At 33.6% G+C, this 15174-nt stretch overlaps 2 protein-coding genes across 2 annotated transcripts in view; one reads left to right on the plus strand and one right to left on the minus strand.

Moving 5' to 3' along the window:
* LOC130994894 (uncharacterized) overlaps window positions 1–15174 on the minus strand; it is a 1167164-nt gene that overhangs the window by 688683 nt on the left and 463307 nt on the right. The gene's annotated exons all lie outside the window — the stretch shown is intronic.
* On the plus strand, window positions 8627–9685 carry LOC130994944 (dehydration-responsive element-binding protein 3-like). The gene has a single exon (XM_057920141.1). It carries the CDS (start codon window positions 8802–8804, stop codon window positions 9441–9443), a length of 642 nt encoding a protein of 213 aa, XP_057776124.1. The 5' UTR covers window positions 8627–8801; the 3' UTR covers window positions 9444–9685.

The raw sequence follows: 15174 nt of genomic DNA on the forward strand, positions 1-15174 counted from the left end.
AGGAAGAAGTTCTTTAAATGCAACAGGCAGAAGGATTTGCATGAACACGTGACAGTCGTGACTTTTCATGTTGTGCATCTTCAGGGCGTTCATGTCAACGCATCTACTAATATTTGACACGTACCCATCGGGAAACTTAAGACTCTTGATCCATTGAAGTAAGATCTTCTTCTCTTCTCTGTCAAGCGTATAACATGCTTTCGGATACCCTCGAGTTCCATCCACTTTCTTCAACTCTTTCCGCTTGCAGAAGGTGTTCAATTCTTCTCTAGATTTTTCTGTATCTTTTGTCTTCCCCTTCACATTCAGGACAGTATTAAACACGTTATCAAACACATTTTTCTCAATGTGCATGACATCCAGATTATGTCGAATCAAAAGATGTCTCCAATAGGGTAGATCCCAAAATATGCTTTTCTTTTTCCACCCTACATCTTGATATTTGGCGAGTTGAGCGTTCCTGCCATCGAAGTCTTCGGTAACCTTCACGAAGCCTAACCCCTCGATTTGATTCAAGATTTGTATTCCTGATCTTTGTTCTGGTGGACCAACATTGCATGTCTTATTCCTCAAGAATGAAGTTTTGTTTCTCCTAAACACATGGTTAGGAGGTAAGAACTTCCGATGATTATCAAACCACGATTGTTTTCCACTCATCGGCAAAGTGAATGCTTCTGTATTCTCCATGCAATGTGGACATGCCAATTTCCCAGCTGTACCCCACCCAGACAACATAGCGTACGCTGGAAAATCACTGATAGTCCATATCAGAGCTGCTCGCATCTGGAAATTTTGCTTCAACGATATGTCGTAAGTGTTCACACCAACCTCCCACAGAGATTTTAACTCGTGTATCAATGGCTGTAAGAATACGTCCAACTTCATCTTTGGGTTTGATGGGCCAGGCACGAGGACTGTGAGGAACATGAATTGTTCTTTCATGCACAACCACAGAGGCAGGTTATACGGCGTGACAATAACTGGCCAAGAAGAATATTGACGCCCTGATTGTGCAAATGGGGCAAAACCATCTGTAGAGAGGCCCAATCTCACATTTCTGATCTCATCGGCGAATCCGGGAAAGACTGAATTCAAATGTTTCCATGCCGGAGAGTCGGCCGGGTGGCGCATTATCCCATCGTCTGTGGAGGTCGCATGCCACCGCATATGTTCAGCAGTTGCAGGAGATGCAAACAATCTCTGCAATCGGGGCGTCAAGGGAAAATAGTGCATCTGTTTGGCGGGCACTTGTTTCTTTCTGCGACTCCCAGATGCACGCAAGCTGTCCTTATATCGTGATTGGTCACAGAACATACAACTATGTAGCTCACTAGTTTCCCCCCAATACAACATGCAGTTATTAACACAACAATCGATCTTCTCTACTGGCAAACCCAAACCACGTAGATTTCTTTTCGTACTATAGAAGTCTTCTGGACAGTTGTTACCCTCTGGTAAAGCAGCTTTCATCATCGAAGACATCTGATTGTAAGTCCTCTCTGACATGTGGCTTTCAGTCTTTATGCTCATGAATTGAGTCATCCAACTTAATTGTGTGTACGTGTCACATCCTGCGTACAATGGAGTATCCGCTGCATCCAACATGTTATAAATCTGTTGAGCGTCATTATTGGGCGGCTGCTCCAGATTTGGAGGATCTTGATAATTACTAGGTCCAGCATGGTCATGCACCATCCTTTCGTAGTTATTGTATAATCCATCATCCTCATTCATTATAGCATGTTCTCTCGGCATAGACAGCGGTGCTTCCCCGTGACAAACCCAAACTTTGTAATTCAGGACAAATCCACGCCTACTAACATGTTCTCTGACCGTAGGTACATCTAAATACGCTTGATTCTTGCACTTCTTACACGGGCACCTAATGTTACCTTGTCCATCTGTGTACGCCGTTTGATTGAACGCCCACTCAAGGAAAAACTCAAGCCCCGTTTCAAATGCGGTACGATCATTGTATCTCGCGTACATCCACGTACGATTATCACTCATTCTTGCAAATTCTAATTGAAAAAAACAAATAAAATATAATAAATTACTTGAAATCTAACAAAATTTCGACAGCATAACCCCACTATCCTAACTACCAAGTGCTCGACTCTACCAGCAACTATAGTGACCATAGTGGTCCTAATTTACTAAGCCTATACTAGGTCTACCCGGCCCCCCAATGTCGAAGCAATAATACAATACAAATAAAAGCAATAAAAATCATGGTAATTAAATTAAAAACAATCATTTGTAGGGAGAAGATCCTTAAGAAATAATCAATTTCTATCCCAAAGGGAGAAGATCCTTAAGAAATTGATTAAATCTATCCCACAATATATATATATATATATATATATATATATATATAATAATATAACATTTCATAAACACATAGCACATAACATTTAATTTAACAAAATTATCCAACATATATAAATTATTCTAACAAACAATTCTTAAACTAATTGATTAAAATTAATATAATTTAAAATTAATCATGCTTCATAATTTAAAATTAATCATGCTTCATAATTTAAAATTAAACTAACAACATATATTAAATAGATTAATATAATTTAAAATTAATCATGCTTCATATAATTTAGTTATAAACAAAATCAATTATAAATTAATTAACTATATATAACAAATAAATCTATTTAATTAATATATAATTAAATACATAAATAAATTCATAATTAAATAAATAAATAAATAAGAGAGCGTACGGTGGTGGTTTCCGGTGGGTGTCGTGAAGAAGGCGGTGAAACGAGGTCGTCGAACTACAATAAATAATATAAGTGAAAATTATATAATTATATATATATAATTAAAATTAATGAGATATATATATATATATATATATATATATATATAGATCTAGAGAGAGAGAGAGAGAGAGAGAGATACCTGCTAGGGCGGCGGCGGGCGGCGGCGGCGGTCGGCGGCGGCGGCGAAGCAGCAGCGGAAGCAGCAGCAGGCAGGGGAGGGGGGGGGGGTGGATTTACGTGTGTGTGTGCGGCGCAGAAACTGAAAAAAGAAGGAACCCGCTGCCCTATATTTAAACGGTTACCGACGGCAAATGCCGCCGCTAGCTAGCGGCGGCAACTTTACCGTCGTTAATTCTATAAAATAAATTATTTAATGCGTATTTTAATATTAACGGCGGCGTCGCCGCCGCTAGCTAACGGCGGGGAATTTGCCGTCGGTAGATGGCCGGTAAATTCGAAAGTTCGGTTCGCCTGGACTGCCGCCGCCGTGCCGCCGTTAGCTACCGACGGCAATTTTGCCGTCGGTAGTTTTCGCCGGTAAAAACGCGTTTTTTTGTAGTGACCTTTATAACACACAAATGTGATAAAATTACACGTCACGCAGGCAGGATCACTACCACATAAAAGGTGAGAAAACTACATCCCACGCAAGCGAGATTGAACTCAAGACCTCTCACAAATGAGAGTCTTTGAGTGCATCAGCTTCCCTACGTGAACTCATTGGCTTTTGTGAAAATACACTTGTTTGTAAGTTTTTTTTTATCTTCAATATATTTAAAAAATAATTATGTACAGTTGTTTTATATACTTCGAAAACATATATATACAACACAAAATAAAAAAAATTACCTATTAAATAAGAAAAACTAGGAAATAAATTTTTAGCATAATGTATTATTTGATAGTCTAGCTTTAAATATTAATTGTAACTCGTTCGACAAAATGGGAAATGAAATAGCAATTTAACTATTAAAATCTAAACTAATTTTCCTCTTAGATTCAAAATCATATCAATGTAGTTTCTCTCTTCAAAATCATCTGGTCAAGAAATAAACAAAAAATATTATTAATTAATCTAAGAAATATTCATGCAAATATATATATCTATCTGAAATGGACCTTTCGTTGAAATGTTGAGTTTGTCCAAGTTTGCGTCTCGTCCACAAATTATGAGACATTTTCACGTTGTAAGAGGACTTCAAATTATTGTCGATTTTTATTTCTCGTTGGAGATATCATATTAATTATTTCAGACATTTAATCATTAATTGTACTATAATATGTTTGATTTTACTTGCTAGTGGCTAGGGGCGGCAGGAAATTATATACTATATTGGTAAGGGGCTCCATATATTATTTTTATTTTTTCTTATATTTGTATGTATAGTAATATATGATACAAAAAATCACAATAACAACAGTAATAAAAATGTATCAGTATGTACATCAAAACTAGTCCAACACATTAATCTAACCTAAAGAGTGGAACATATGTTTAGGTTTTTCTTCTCTTTTACTTAATTTATACATTTTTTTTAATTGAAATTTTATTGAAAAAAAAATCCTAATTGATAGCACAGAAACACTAACTAAGGGCCGATCGAGCCTCATCGAAATCTTTCCGGTGAAAATCCAGAAAAAAAAAAAAGCACCGGTAAAGAAAAAAGAGTATTCATCTATTGCAAGCAATAAACAAAGAAGAAACAAACGGGCAAAAAAGGAGGTCGATCGAGCAGCTGCTAAATCAGCTAACTCGAAAAGAAACAAAAATCAAATACTAGCGCACTAGAAATCTAAAAAAGTTTCAAGACGACCGCTTTTTACCCACACCACCGAAGCTGGTGTGGGTAAACCATCTAGTAAACCGTCTTCAACGGTATTAACAAGGGGATAATTTTCGATAATTTCAACAAATTTGATGATAGAAAAAAAAAAAAAAGTTCATCGTTGCTGGTGGCTAGACGACACGTTGTAACCCTAATATTGGCTACATTAATTACATCTCCATGATCGAAACTAATATGTAACCCACCAACTTAACCTTGTGGAAAACAAAATTCTTAAGTATGATAATGACCAAACAAGAAAACCCTAGAAATGGAATGATCAACCCTACACAATTATAACATAAAAAAGCAAAGCAGTCGTGGCGACCTTCGTCATTGGCAGATCACACCGATAATATAATAGGGTTTGGATGTAGCATGTTTATGTGTTTTATCATTTTTTGTCGTAAAGTGATAGCATATATGTATATATATTAGTGGACTTGAGTTCAAAATATACATTTTTCTCATATTATATACTTCTTTCGCCCACGATATCGTTTCCACTTTTGTCATTTTGGTCTGTCCATAATATTATTTCAACTTTCATAAATTATAGTAGTAGGGTCAACAATTAAACCCCACTCACGATAATAGTGGATCCAAACTCCAGTACTTACAAAAATACTCAATACTATTTACAACTTTTTTAAAATTCGTGTCGTCCACAAAGTGAAAACGATATCGTGGACGGATGGAGTATGAAGAAGGGAACGGTTCGTAGGCCTCCTTTCAAAGACAAAAGAATTTATGTAAAATTAAGGACTAATTAAATGCATGTTTGTGATCTCTATTCTTGATTATTTGTGGTGTTATTAATTGTTACAAATAATAATAATTAATGCTTAACGACCTCTAATTTTAGCAATTAGTCGGATTATATATTGATGCAGATGATATTATGGTTTCCCCTTTTAGGAAGGGGTTCATGATAAAATATTATCAATTTTTTAATTTATTATGAATTCCATAATATCGCACAAATATTCGCGGGAAAACTTATCCAATTCAAGTAACATGCCCGAGGTAGCGACTTTGAAGACAAGGGGAAAAGCGTGAAATCCATGGATGGAATAAAATAAAAGGCAATTCAAAATAGCTAGATCTAGGGCTGTCTAATTGGTTATCGGGTTTTGGATAATCCGTTAACCGAATCGAAATTTTCGGGTTTAGGTATCCAATAACCGAATTTTTTGGTTATCGGTTCGATTTCGGGTATCATTTTTAGAAAAATTTCGGGTACGGGTTAACCGAAATAACCGAAAATTATTTAATAAATTATTTAATATATATATTATATATATTTTAATTATTAATTCATTAATTAATTTTTTTTTAAAATCGAATCTTAGCTAAAATAAAATTATGATATATTTAAAGTATAAGAATAAGCCTAGTGGATAAGTTGTTTTGTGTATTTTTTAGAGACTAAGGTTCAAATCCTTTATCTAACAAATTATTTGAATTTTAATTTTTTAAATGAGTATTTCGGATATCCAAATAACCGAATCGGGTAACCGAATCAGTTTTTGGGTAACCGAACACCTAAAACGGTTCGGGAACGGTTAGTGAAATATGGCAATTTCGGGTTCGGGTAATCGAAAATTCGGGTGTGGGTAACCGAACTCGAACCGATCGACAGCCCTAGCTAGATCTAAGGATCAATACTATTTTGAAGGTACAATGGTGCGTTGTCGATTCAAATCGGCGCTGACAGATCGAGGTTATAAAACGACAAAGAAATCGCTACCAGCAGAAACATGTGAAGCTCCGCATTTGCTCCCGAGACAATCTTTTAATAGAATTTTGTTACAGAAAGATCTTGCTGATATGATGTCATTCAATGTTACTATCCGGCATAAAAGAAGCAAAGTATGAAATGACGATGTTGCCCCTCAACGCGAAGTGCGGTATACCTAAAAGGGTGAAGCTGGAGAATATATTAATTAAATGATTGGATTGCGTGGTGTATATGAATTGAACATCGGAGCCCATTGCCCATTGCATAAGATCCAGCCAAATCACCTATATTTCTTCTTTTAATATTAAAAAGAGCACAAAAATAAAATAAAACACTCAAAACAAAAAGAGTTACACTTTTGATAGCGTATCGTAGTGATAAAATAGATGAACTCTTGTGATCGTAGATTATGTTGCACAATTCTTACAAACGTATCTCTCGTGTAGAGTTTGTTGCATATAAATTAATAATTAGGGGAAGTTTGGTTTAGTAATGTGATAAATAAGTTCGATGAAGGATAATTAGGAGTAATTCATTCAACTTTAGGGTAACAAATAATTATTTAATTGAATAATTAGAGTGTGAACTGAGTTATTCATCACAGACCGAATCATTCAAATTAAATTCTTGATTATGTTGAATTATTTTATCAATAATATCTTATCACTCCAAGCAAACGTCTCATAAATCTAACAAATAGCATTGCGGTGTAAATTTCACCTCATCGAATGAAAAAAACTGCTTGATATGTTATTATTAGAAAGAAAGAAACATGGCTTGTTTATGATTGACTGTCAACGAAATAGAATTTAATCTAGACTTTTGACAATGTACCTAATATTTTAATAGTTTCATATAATACTCCCTACGTCCCATGAAATATGATCTAGTTTTTTTCGACACAGAAATTAAGAAATTGGTATTTTGCGTGTTAAGTGTGGTAGGTAGGTGAAAAAAGTAAAAAGGTGAATAAAAGATAAATTTTTTATCATTTTTAAAAATAGGTCAAACTTCGTGGGACAAATAAAAAAGAAATTAGGTCATGCTTCGTGGGACGGATGGAGTAATTAATAACTACGTAATTTGTACAAAAAGAAAGGAGGGTAACTCAAAAGAAAATAAATAGTAGTGCTACAAAATAAGAATATTGAGGGTTAGAAAGTAGGAATATTATTAAAAGTGGCGGCTGTCGAGGGCTAAATGGTCCGAGCATTTTAGAATTTTACGTTGGCCAAAAATCTTGTTATAATGTTAAACTTTGTAATCATTTAACTTTCTGCTGTCAAAATTTTCTCTTTAATTATATTACTTACTTATCATATATTCCTACTAAACAAATTAACTATGTAAGACTTGTATTTTCCAAATTCGATCTTAATGCTTTTCACTCCATTGATGATATGTTGTACTCTCCCGTTTTTCAAACATTTTCCTTTCTATTTATTTTGGTATGTCTCAAAAACATCTTCTTTGTTTATTTTTAAAAATAATTTATTAATTATTATTCATATGATCTTTATTTAATTTTTTTTATGATACTCATTTTTCACTTATTAAATATACAATTAATTTTTTCTAACATTCGTGCCACTCTCCTTTAAAAAAATATTTGAGAGACAGAGAAAAAATCTCTTTCTTTTAGTATAATGCAAAGCTTTTACCCACGCACAAAAAATAAAACAATAGAAAATGAAACTTCCTAGTAATTAATTAAAGATAGGTAGTATATAAAAAGAAACTTCCTAGGAATCATTGGGTAAAAGGGCAATTTGTGCGTGGGTAAAAATAATGAAACTGTCTAGTAATCATAGAGGAAAAAGATTACTTGTATAAATATATGAAAAATTATTTTTTTTAAACTTTTCTTTTAATTTAAAAACACACAAATATTATCTTATTTTTTTAAAGAAATTTATTTTCTCCCCAAATTAATAATGATGTATTTGCCGAAACTATCATTATGACTAAATCAGTTGATGGTTAAAACGACAACTCTTAAATTCTTCTAAACGTCGGCGTTTTAAATTTAAACACACATACGCCACGTAGAAGTCAGTTTTGGTTCGATTTTATCAGAATTGCTCGTCGTTGAAAAAAGTAAATGAGCATTAAATTCATATAAAATCTGGTAAAAAAAATATAGAAATTTAGATGAAATTCTAACTCTAATAATAGAAAAAACAAAACAAAACCAAAAAAAAAAGTTTTTAGGGTAACCGTATTCACATATATATAGTTGCAATTTTCTGCGTATATATATACACATATCTCTCTCTAAGTATATCTCTCTCACTCTCTCTCTCTCTCTCTCTCTCTCTCTCTAAACCGTGCAACCTCTAGTCTACTACTGCCTGAAGTACATTTCCTAACTAGGAAACGTTAAAGTCCTACATGCACATTTACACACATAACACAGACTAAAATCCACACTTTCTAAAAAAAAAAAAAAAAAAAATGATGAATGCCGATCAACACACTTCACTGGCATCCTCATCTCCGCCGCCGGAGAGCGGCGGAAGGATCAAGCGAAGTCGCGGCGGCGCCGCCACGAACTCCAAGCACCCGGTCTACCGCGGCGTCCGGATGCGGAGCTGGGGCAAGTGGGTCTCCGAAATCCGGGAGCCGCGGAAGAAGTCGCGTATATGGCTGGGGACCTTCCCCACGCCCGAGATGGCGGCGCGTGCGCACGACGTCGCGGCGCTGAGCATCAAGGGCGCTTCCGCCGCCCTCAACTTCCCCGACCTCGCCGCCGCGCTCCCCCGCCCGGCCTCGCTCAGCCCGCGCGACGTCCAGGCGGCGGCCGCGAAGGCCGCCGCGATGGAGAAGTTCGACGCGCCGCCGCCGAGCTCGCTCTCCTCGTCGTCGTCGCTGTCGTCGCTCGTCTCGTGCTTGGACCTGTCGGCGGCGGCGGAGGAGGAGGAGCTGAGCGAGATCGTCGAGCTGCCGAGCTTGGGGCCGTGCTTCGAGGGCGATGAGTTCGTGTACGTTGAGAACGCGGTGGTGGATGGGTGGTTCGACGCGCCGCCGCCGTGGGGCGGCGGCGACGGTGATGCCGGCATTTCGAGTTGCTTCGAAACTTTGCTGTGGGATTATTGATGTTAATTAATTAATAATTTCTCTGTCATATTTTCTCTTTCTCTGTAATTACTGAAATTCTAGCCCTTTTTATTTTTTAAATCAAGGGCTTGTGTTCATTTCTTCCTCTTTGTGAAATGAATCCTACTGTACAGAACTCTCTCTCTCTCTCTCTCAGGCAATTTTTTTTTTTAATACGTGTGTTCTCTTTATTTAATTGTAAATTTATGATAAAAGGAGAGATAAAAATAATATTTTCTTAACTTCCTCTTCTCTTTTCCCTTATTTTTCACACAAAAGAATTTGATGTGTTATTATTATCCTTCCTTGCAATGAGAAGAATGATGAAAAATAATGAAATTCTCTTTTATAAAAAAAAAGCAAAAATATATGAAAAATTTAATAGAAGAAATTTTATTTATTTTTTATTATTTCGTGATAAATTTATCATCAAGTAGAACACACCCTTATTATATACAATTTCGTGCATATGACAAAAAAATGATTTAATTAACTATATATTTTTTATTACTTGATATGGCACCGAAGAGATCTAATTTTGACTTTTGTTTGATTTGGTGATACAGAATCTATGAAACTACGAACTTTCTCCATATAGGAGTGGGATCCTTCTTTGAGTTAATATTCCCTCCAAAGTTTCATCCATGCATGGAAGAATTTTTTAAGAAGTGATACAAATTTTAAGAAAAATATTGTTAAGTGTATTGAAAGTGAAAAAAAAAAAATTATTGAGTGTATTGAGAGTGAGAAAAAGATTTAAAAATAAAAGTAAATATAATAATATAAGTTGTGGGGTGTAGCTAGTCCAAAAATAGATAGAAAGTTTTCTTATGAACGTCCCAAAAGGTAAAAGTAGAAAATTCTTTATGAACAAATGAATTATTTGAAAAGAGTTCAAATTTGATCAGAATCTAATTTTTTAGTTCGAGTTTATAAAAATTAGAAATATTGTTATTCAGTTTATAACTCGATTCTAAATTCTGATCAATTGAGAGGTGATATAGCTCACCGAAAATTGACATGGCAATTAACAAAAAAAAACTACATTAGATTTTTTTTGTCTCTGCATCAGCTTCCGAACGTCAGATTTTACATCAGATTAAAATCCGAACTCTTAAGTGAAACGATGACGTTTAAGAGCTGATGTGGAGATTAAAAAAACATGATATAATTTTTTTCATTCTTTTAAATTGCAAATCAACTTTCGGCGAGTCACATCACTCTTCAATTAGTTGAAAATTTGATTCGAACTATAAATTAAATAACAAAAATAAGTTCAAATTATATTTATATTTTTTTATAATTTCAAATTGAAAATCACCATAAAGTCAAAATTCGAACTAGCTACTTTCTCCATACTTGTAAAAAGTATCAATTTCAAAATAACACCATTTGTAATAAAGTAGTTGAATATGTTGTAAGTGAAATAAGAGTTTCACTTTATGAATGAAAAACTTATCAAAAATAAATTAAATATATTTTATATGGATGGATGAAAATGACATATGGATATCGTTTTAGGAGGACGGAGAAAGTATTTTTTTTAATAATGACCCTTATATTCTTTTATTATTTTCCCTTTTTTTCTCATTTAAAAGGAAAGGACTACTTTAAGGCGACTCGATAGTAGATTGATTGGAGTATTACAAAGAAAACGTGTTGCTACTTTACATATGGAGTTATTATTAATTAGATGTGACAGGAATTGTCGATGGAATATATATTCATCTCTAATATGTACAAATTACATACCTTGTGCTATGGAAGCTTTTGGTACATAATCAATTTTAACTACTTTTCTCTCATTTATTTATATACCGTACATTATTCTCTATTTCTAATCATATTTCAATAATTATTTTCTTTTAGATTTTTCAATAATATTATATTATTCCTTTCGTCCACGCATAAAAATTCTACTTATCATTTTTTCTTCACGAAAAAAAAAATATTATTTCACTTTTTAAACCATCAGATCATATATTTTTCTCTTATATTTAACTATAAATTATACTTATTTTATTTTATTTTTAACTAATATTGTATTTTTATTTTACTTTTTTGTACCAACATTACCACCCCTATAAATTGTACGTTTATTCCACTTACAACAACTTTATTAAAACTCATGTTCACCCTCAAACGTGATTTTTTTGTGGACGGAGAAAGTCTGTACTAGAGTCTAGAAAGATCCAGTTCAATCATGCAGCAACATGCAAATCAAAACAAAAGACAAATACAAATTATAATCCATTATATCTAATCTATTTTTCAAGAAAGTTGACCATTATATATTTTCTCAAAAACAAACAAATGATCAAGTGAAGATATCAATATAAATTTATTTATTACTCCCTCCGTCCCACCGAACTTGAGTCATTTACTTTTTTGGCAAAAATTAGGTAATTTCAAGCACTAATTTACAAAACTAATTACACCCCTTATTACATTCTCTCTCCTACTTTATCACTTTATTACATGCTCTCTCTTACTTTATTTCTTTTATACTACACACTTAAAATACTAATCTATAATTTTTTAATTCTCGTGCCCAAAAGAAACGCCTCAAGCTCGATGGGATGAAGGGAGTATAATGTATTAATGTGATATAAAATACAAGAATAAAACATGTAGCCCGACAATAAAAAGGAGATCATGTGAAAAAGAATCCATCCTTTTACAAATAAATGATGTGTTGACGTTATTGTATCAAATCTTTTTTGCAGACAAAATACACTTTGAGGGTCCAAAAGGTACTTTAAAAGAATATTATAAATTTTAGATACATTATATATACGTACATTGTACCAAATTACTGGCATTAGTACCACTGCAACCTTAGAATTCAGCTTTAATTGTATCATGTCCAAATATTTCACTATATGTATTTTTAACGTTATTCTCGAGTGTGTGTGCACGAATTTCTGAGGTTTGCAATTTCCACGAATAATCTAATATTCCCTCCGTCCATGAAATGAATACTTATTTTGGGGTGATACGATTTTTAAGAAATTGATTAAGTTTATGTGAGTGGAATAAAGAGCCCACTTTTATTGTGAGTGAGATGTGTGATGTACATTTACCAAAAAATGAAATGAGTACTCATTTGGTGGACATACTGTGACACCCTAAAATCTCATAACTAAAATAATATATTTCTTTAAATCCTCAAGTTAACGGAAAGATAATTGACCAAAAAAAATACGACTTTGTTCTAACTGATCTAAACACCAAAATCCACAAAATAAGTTCAGTTTCAGAAAAACGTCTACCAAGCCTTAAACGATCAAAAACTTCTACGCCAAGGTCCTCACTTACCAATAAAGTTAAACCAACTACCAAAAAAAATCTCCATGAAATAAAAGCAAGCTTAACCTCAAAACAACTCAATGAAATTTATCGAATTTAAAGTCCAAAATTCAAAGCGAAACCAAAAGTACGAAATCGACTTCACCACACCCTTTCCGCCACGCCGCTCCAAGCTCACTGACCTGAAAATAATTTAATGAAAGGGGGTGAGCACAAAAACGTACTCAGTGGTGGGAAACAATAAGAGAAACATGATTTATCCAAACGTGTATTAAATTGTGGAAAATGATACTCATTCGCAACTTGCTTCACCATCACGGCATAAATAATACACCTTACGTCACCTGCAAATAATCCAGCCACACAGGCATGGAACCATTCTCAACATTGCCACACAGGCAAACAATCCAGCCACACAGGCATGGAACCATTCACAACATTGCCACACAGACAAATAATCCAGCCACCCAGGCAAGGAACCATTCACAACATTGCCACACAGGCATGGAACCATTCACAACATTGCCACACAGGCAAATAATCCAGCCACACAGGCATGGAATGATAATAACCGACTGGCTCAACTGTGCACAAGACCCTGTCATACTCGTCGTCCACAAATCAATGACTCATCATCACGCTGTCATAAGCACCAATGCGTATACTCACCGTATGCAATCAAACTCGTATCTCAACCACAATATACACGTTTGATTTATAGAAAATATTTCATAAACAATTTTAATTCACGTGGCAATTGAAAACATATTTATTGAGTTAAAAGAGAATTCACCCACCTCAATATCCAAGACAATAAAAGAGACTCAATCAATTTTCAGATGAGGGTCCTAGTTGCGCCGCACCTAATCACATAAATATAATCATTTCAATATAGATTTAACTAAAACTAAAATTGAAATTCTTTAGACAAAACTATATATATACTGATACATATACTGAAAATTTATGTAGTCGTTGACAATTTAGTTCGGCTAAGAATCTGTGGACTCTTGCAAACAAATTAACTTTTATACGAAATTTTGCAATAAAAAAATAACTAATAATTAAACTAATATAACTGCTATTAGTTTATAAACCAACCCATGCACTGAAGCTACGACTACATTTGGTTAATTAAAAAAAATTCGAACATAATAAAATTCTTAAGCAGCACAAATTTGTTGTTTTCATTTACTGAAGTTGTTAACACCAAATTAATGCCCTGAATTAAAAGAACTTGTAGTATTAGTTTGTTGGCAACTACTAACAGCAATCATTAACATTATTAAAAATAGAATAAAGAAATTATTTTAGCATGGCATAAGACATTTAAAAATATATAATAAAATAAATAAACAAAAGCCCCTTTTAAAAACCATTGTGGGAACTAATCGGTGCATTAGCTAATTACCGAAACCCAAGAAGAATTATTGCAAAATTTTAAAAAAAACCACCATTGAGCATAGAAGCAAAATTTTCCAAAATCCGTATTCAAAACAAGACAAAATAAATTAAACAACTTTTGCAAATTGTTGGAACTTACCCGTAAAATAATTCGCTTGAAGAGGGATGAATAATTAGAACCCAAAATTTCAGAACACCAACAATACTCAGAGAAAGTGTGAGGAAGAATAATTGAAATATTTTGAATACGCAAACTGTAAGTGGCGGATGGTGTGCAGAGTTTATTTTATCTATGTAATTATTGGTTCATTAGTTATAACCCTAATAGAATTCTATTTCTTCTCTAACTCTATTTTTTTTTTAACTAATATCAGTGTTTATCACCAATATAATAATAATAATAAAAAAATACTGTGAATTTAAATCGAGAATTTAACAAACTTTATTTCTTCTAGTCCAGCTTTTTAATAAATCCAAATTAAAGGAGAATTATTAAGTTATATTTACTACAAAAAATTCTAGAATCCAAAATATATATCAATTTCTCTTTTAACTAGGCGCAACTACGGACTCCCTCAAGTCCAAGATATAAAATCAAGCATAACAAAATCATATTTTAAATCACCAAAAATAAAGAATTAAACACAAGTAAATGGCGGGGCGTTACACATAACAAAAAGGAAATATGAGTACTCATTTCGTGGACGGAGGGAGTACTATATAATGTTATGTTGAATAAGGGTATTCAATTGATGAAATTTTTGTCATTTGTAAGATTCGAATCTAAATACCCTCTAGGAAAATACGTCTCCTAAATAATTTTTAGGAGTAAGTAGCACGAATTCTAAGATAAAATTGTTAAGTGTATTAGAAGTGATAAAAAAAATATTATAATTAATATTGAAAATGGTGAAAAGATGTTATAATTAGTATTGAGAATGCCGAAAAGATAAAAAATAAAAATAAATAAGGTATTAGAGCATCCGCAGAGCGGGGGAGGGGGGAATGGGGAATGTCA

Source organism: Salvia miltiorrhiza, chromosome 7, assembly GCF_028751815.1.
Source record: "Salvia miltiorrhiza cultivar Shanhuang (shh) chromosome 7, IMPLAD_Smil_shh, whole genome shotgun sequence".
Taxonomy (NCBI): Eukaryota; Viridiplantae; Streptophyta; class Magnoliopsida; order Lamiales; family Lamiaceae; genus Salvia; species Salvia miltiorrhiza.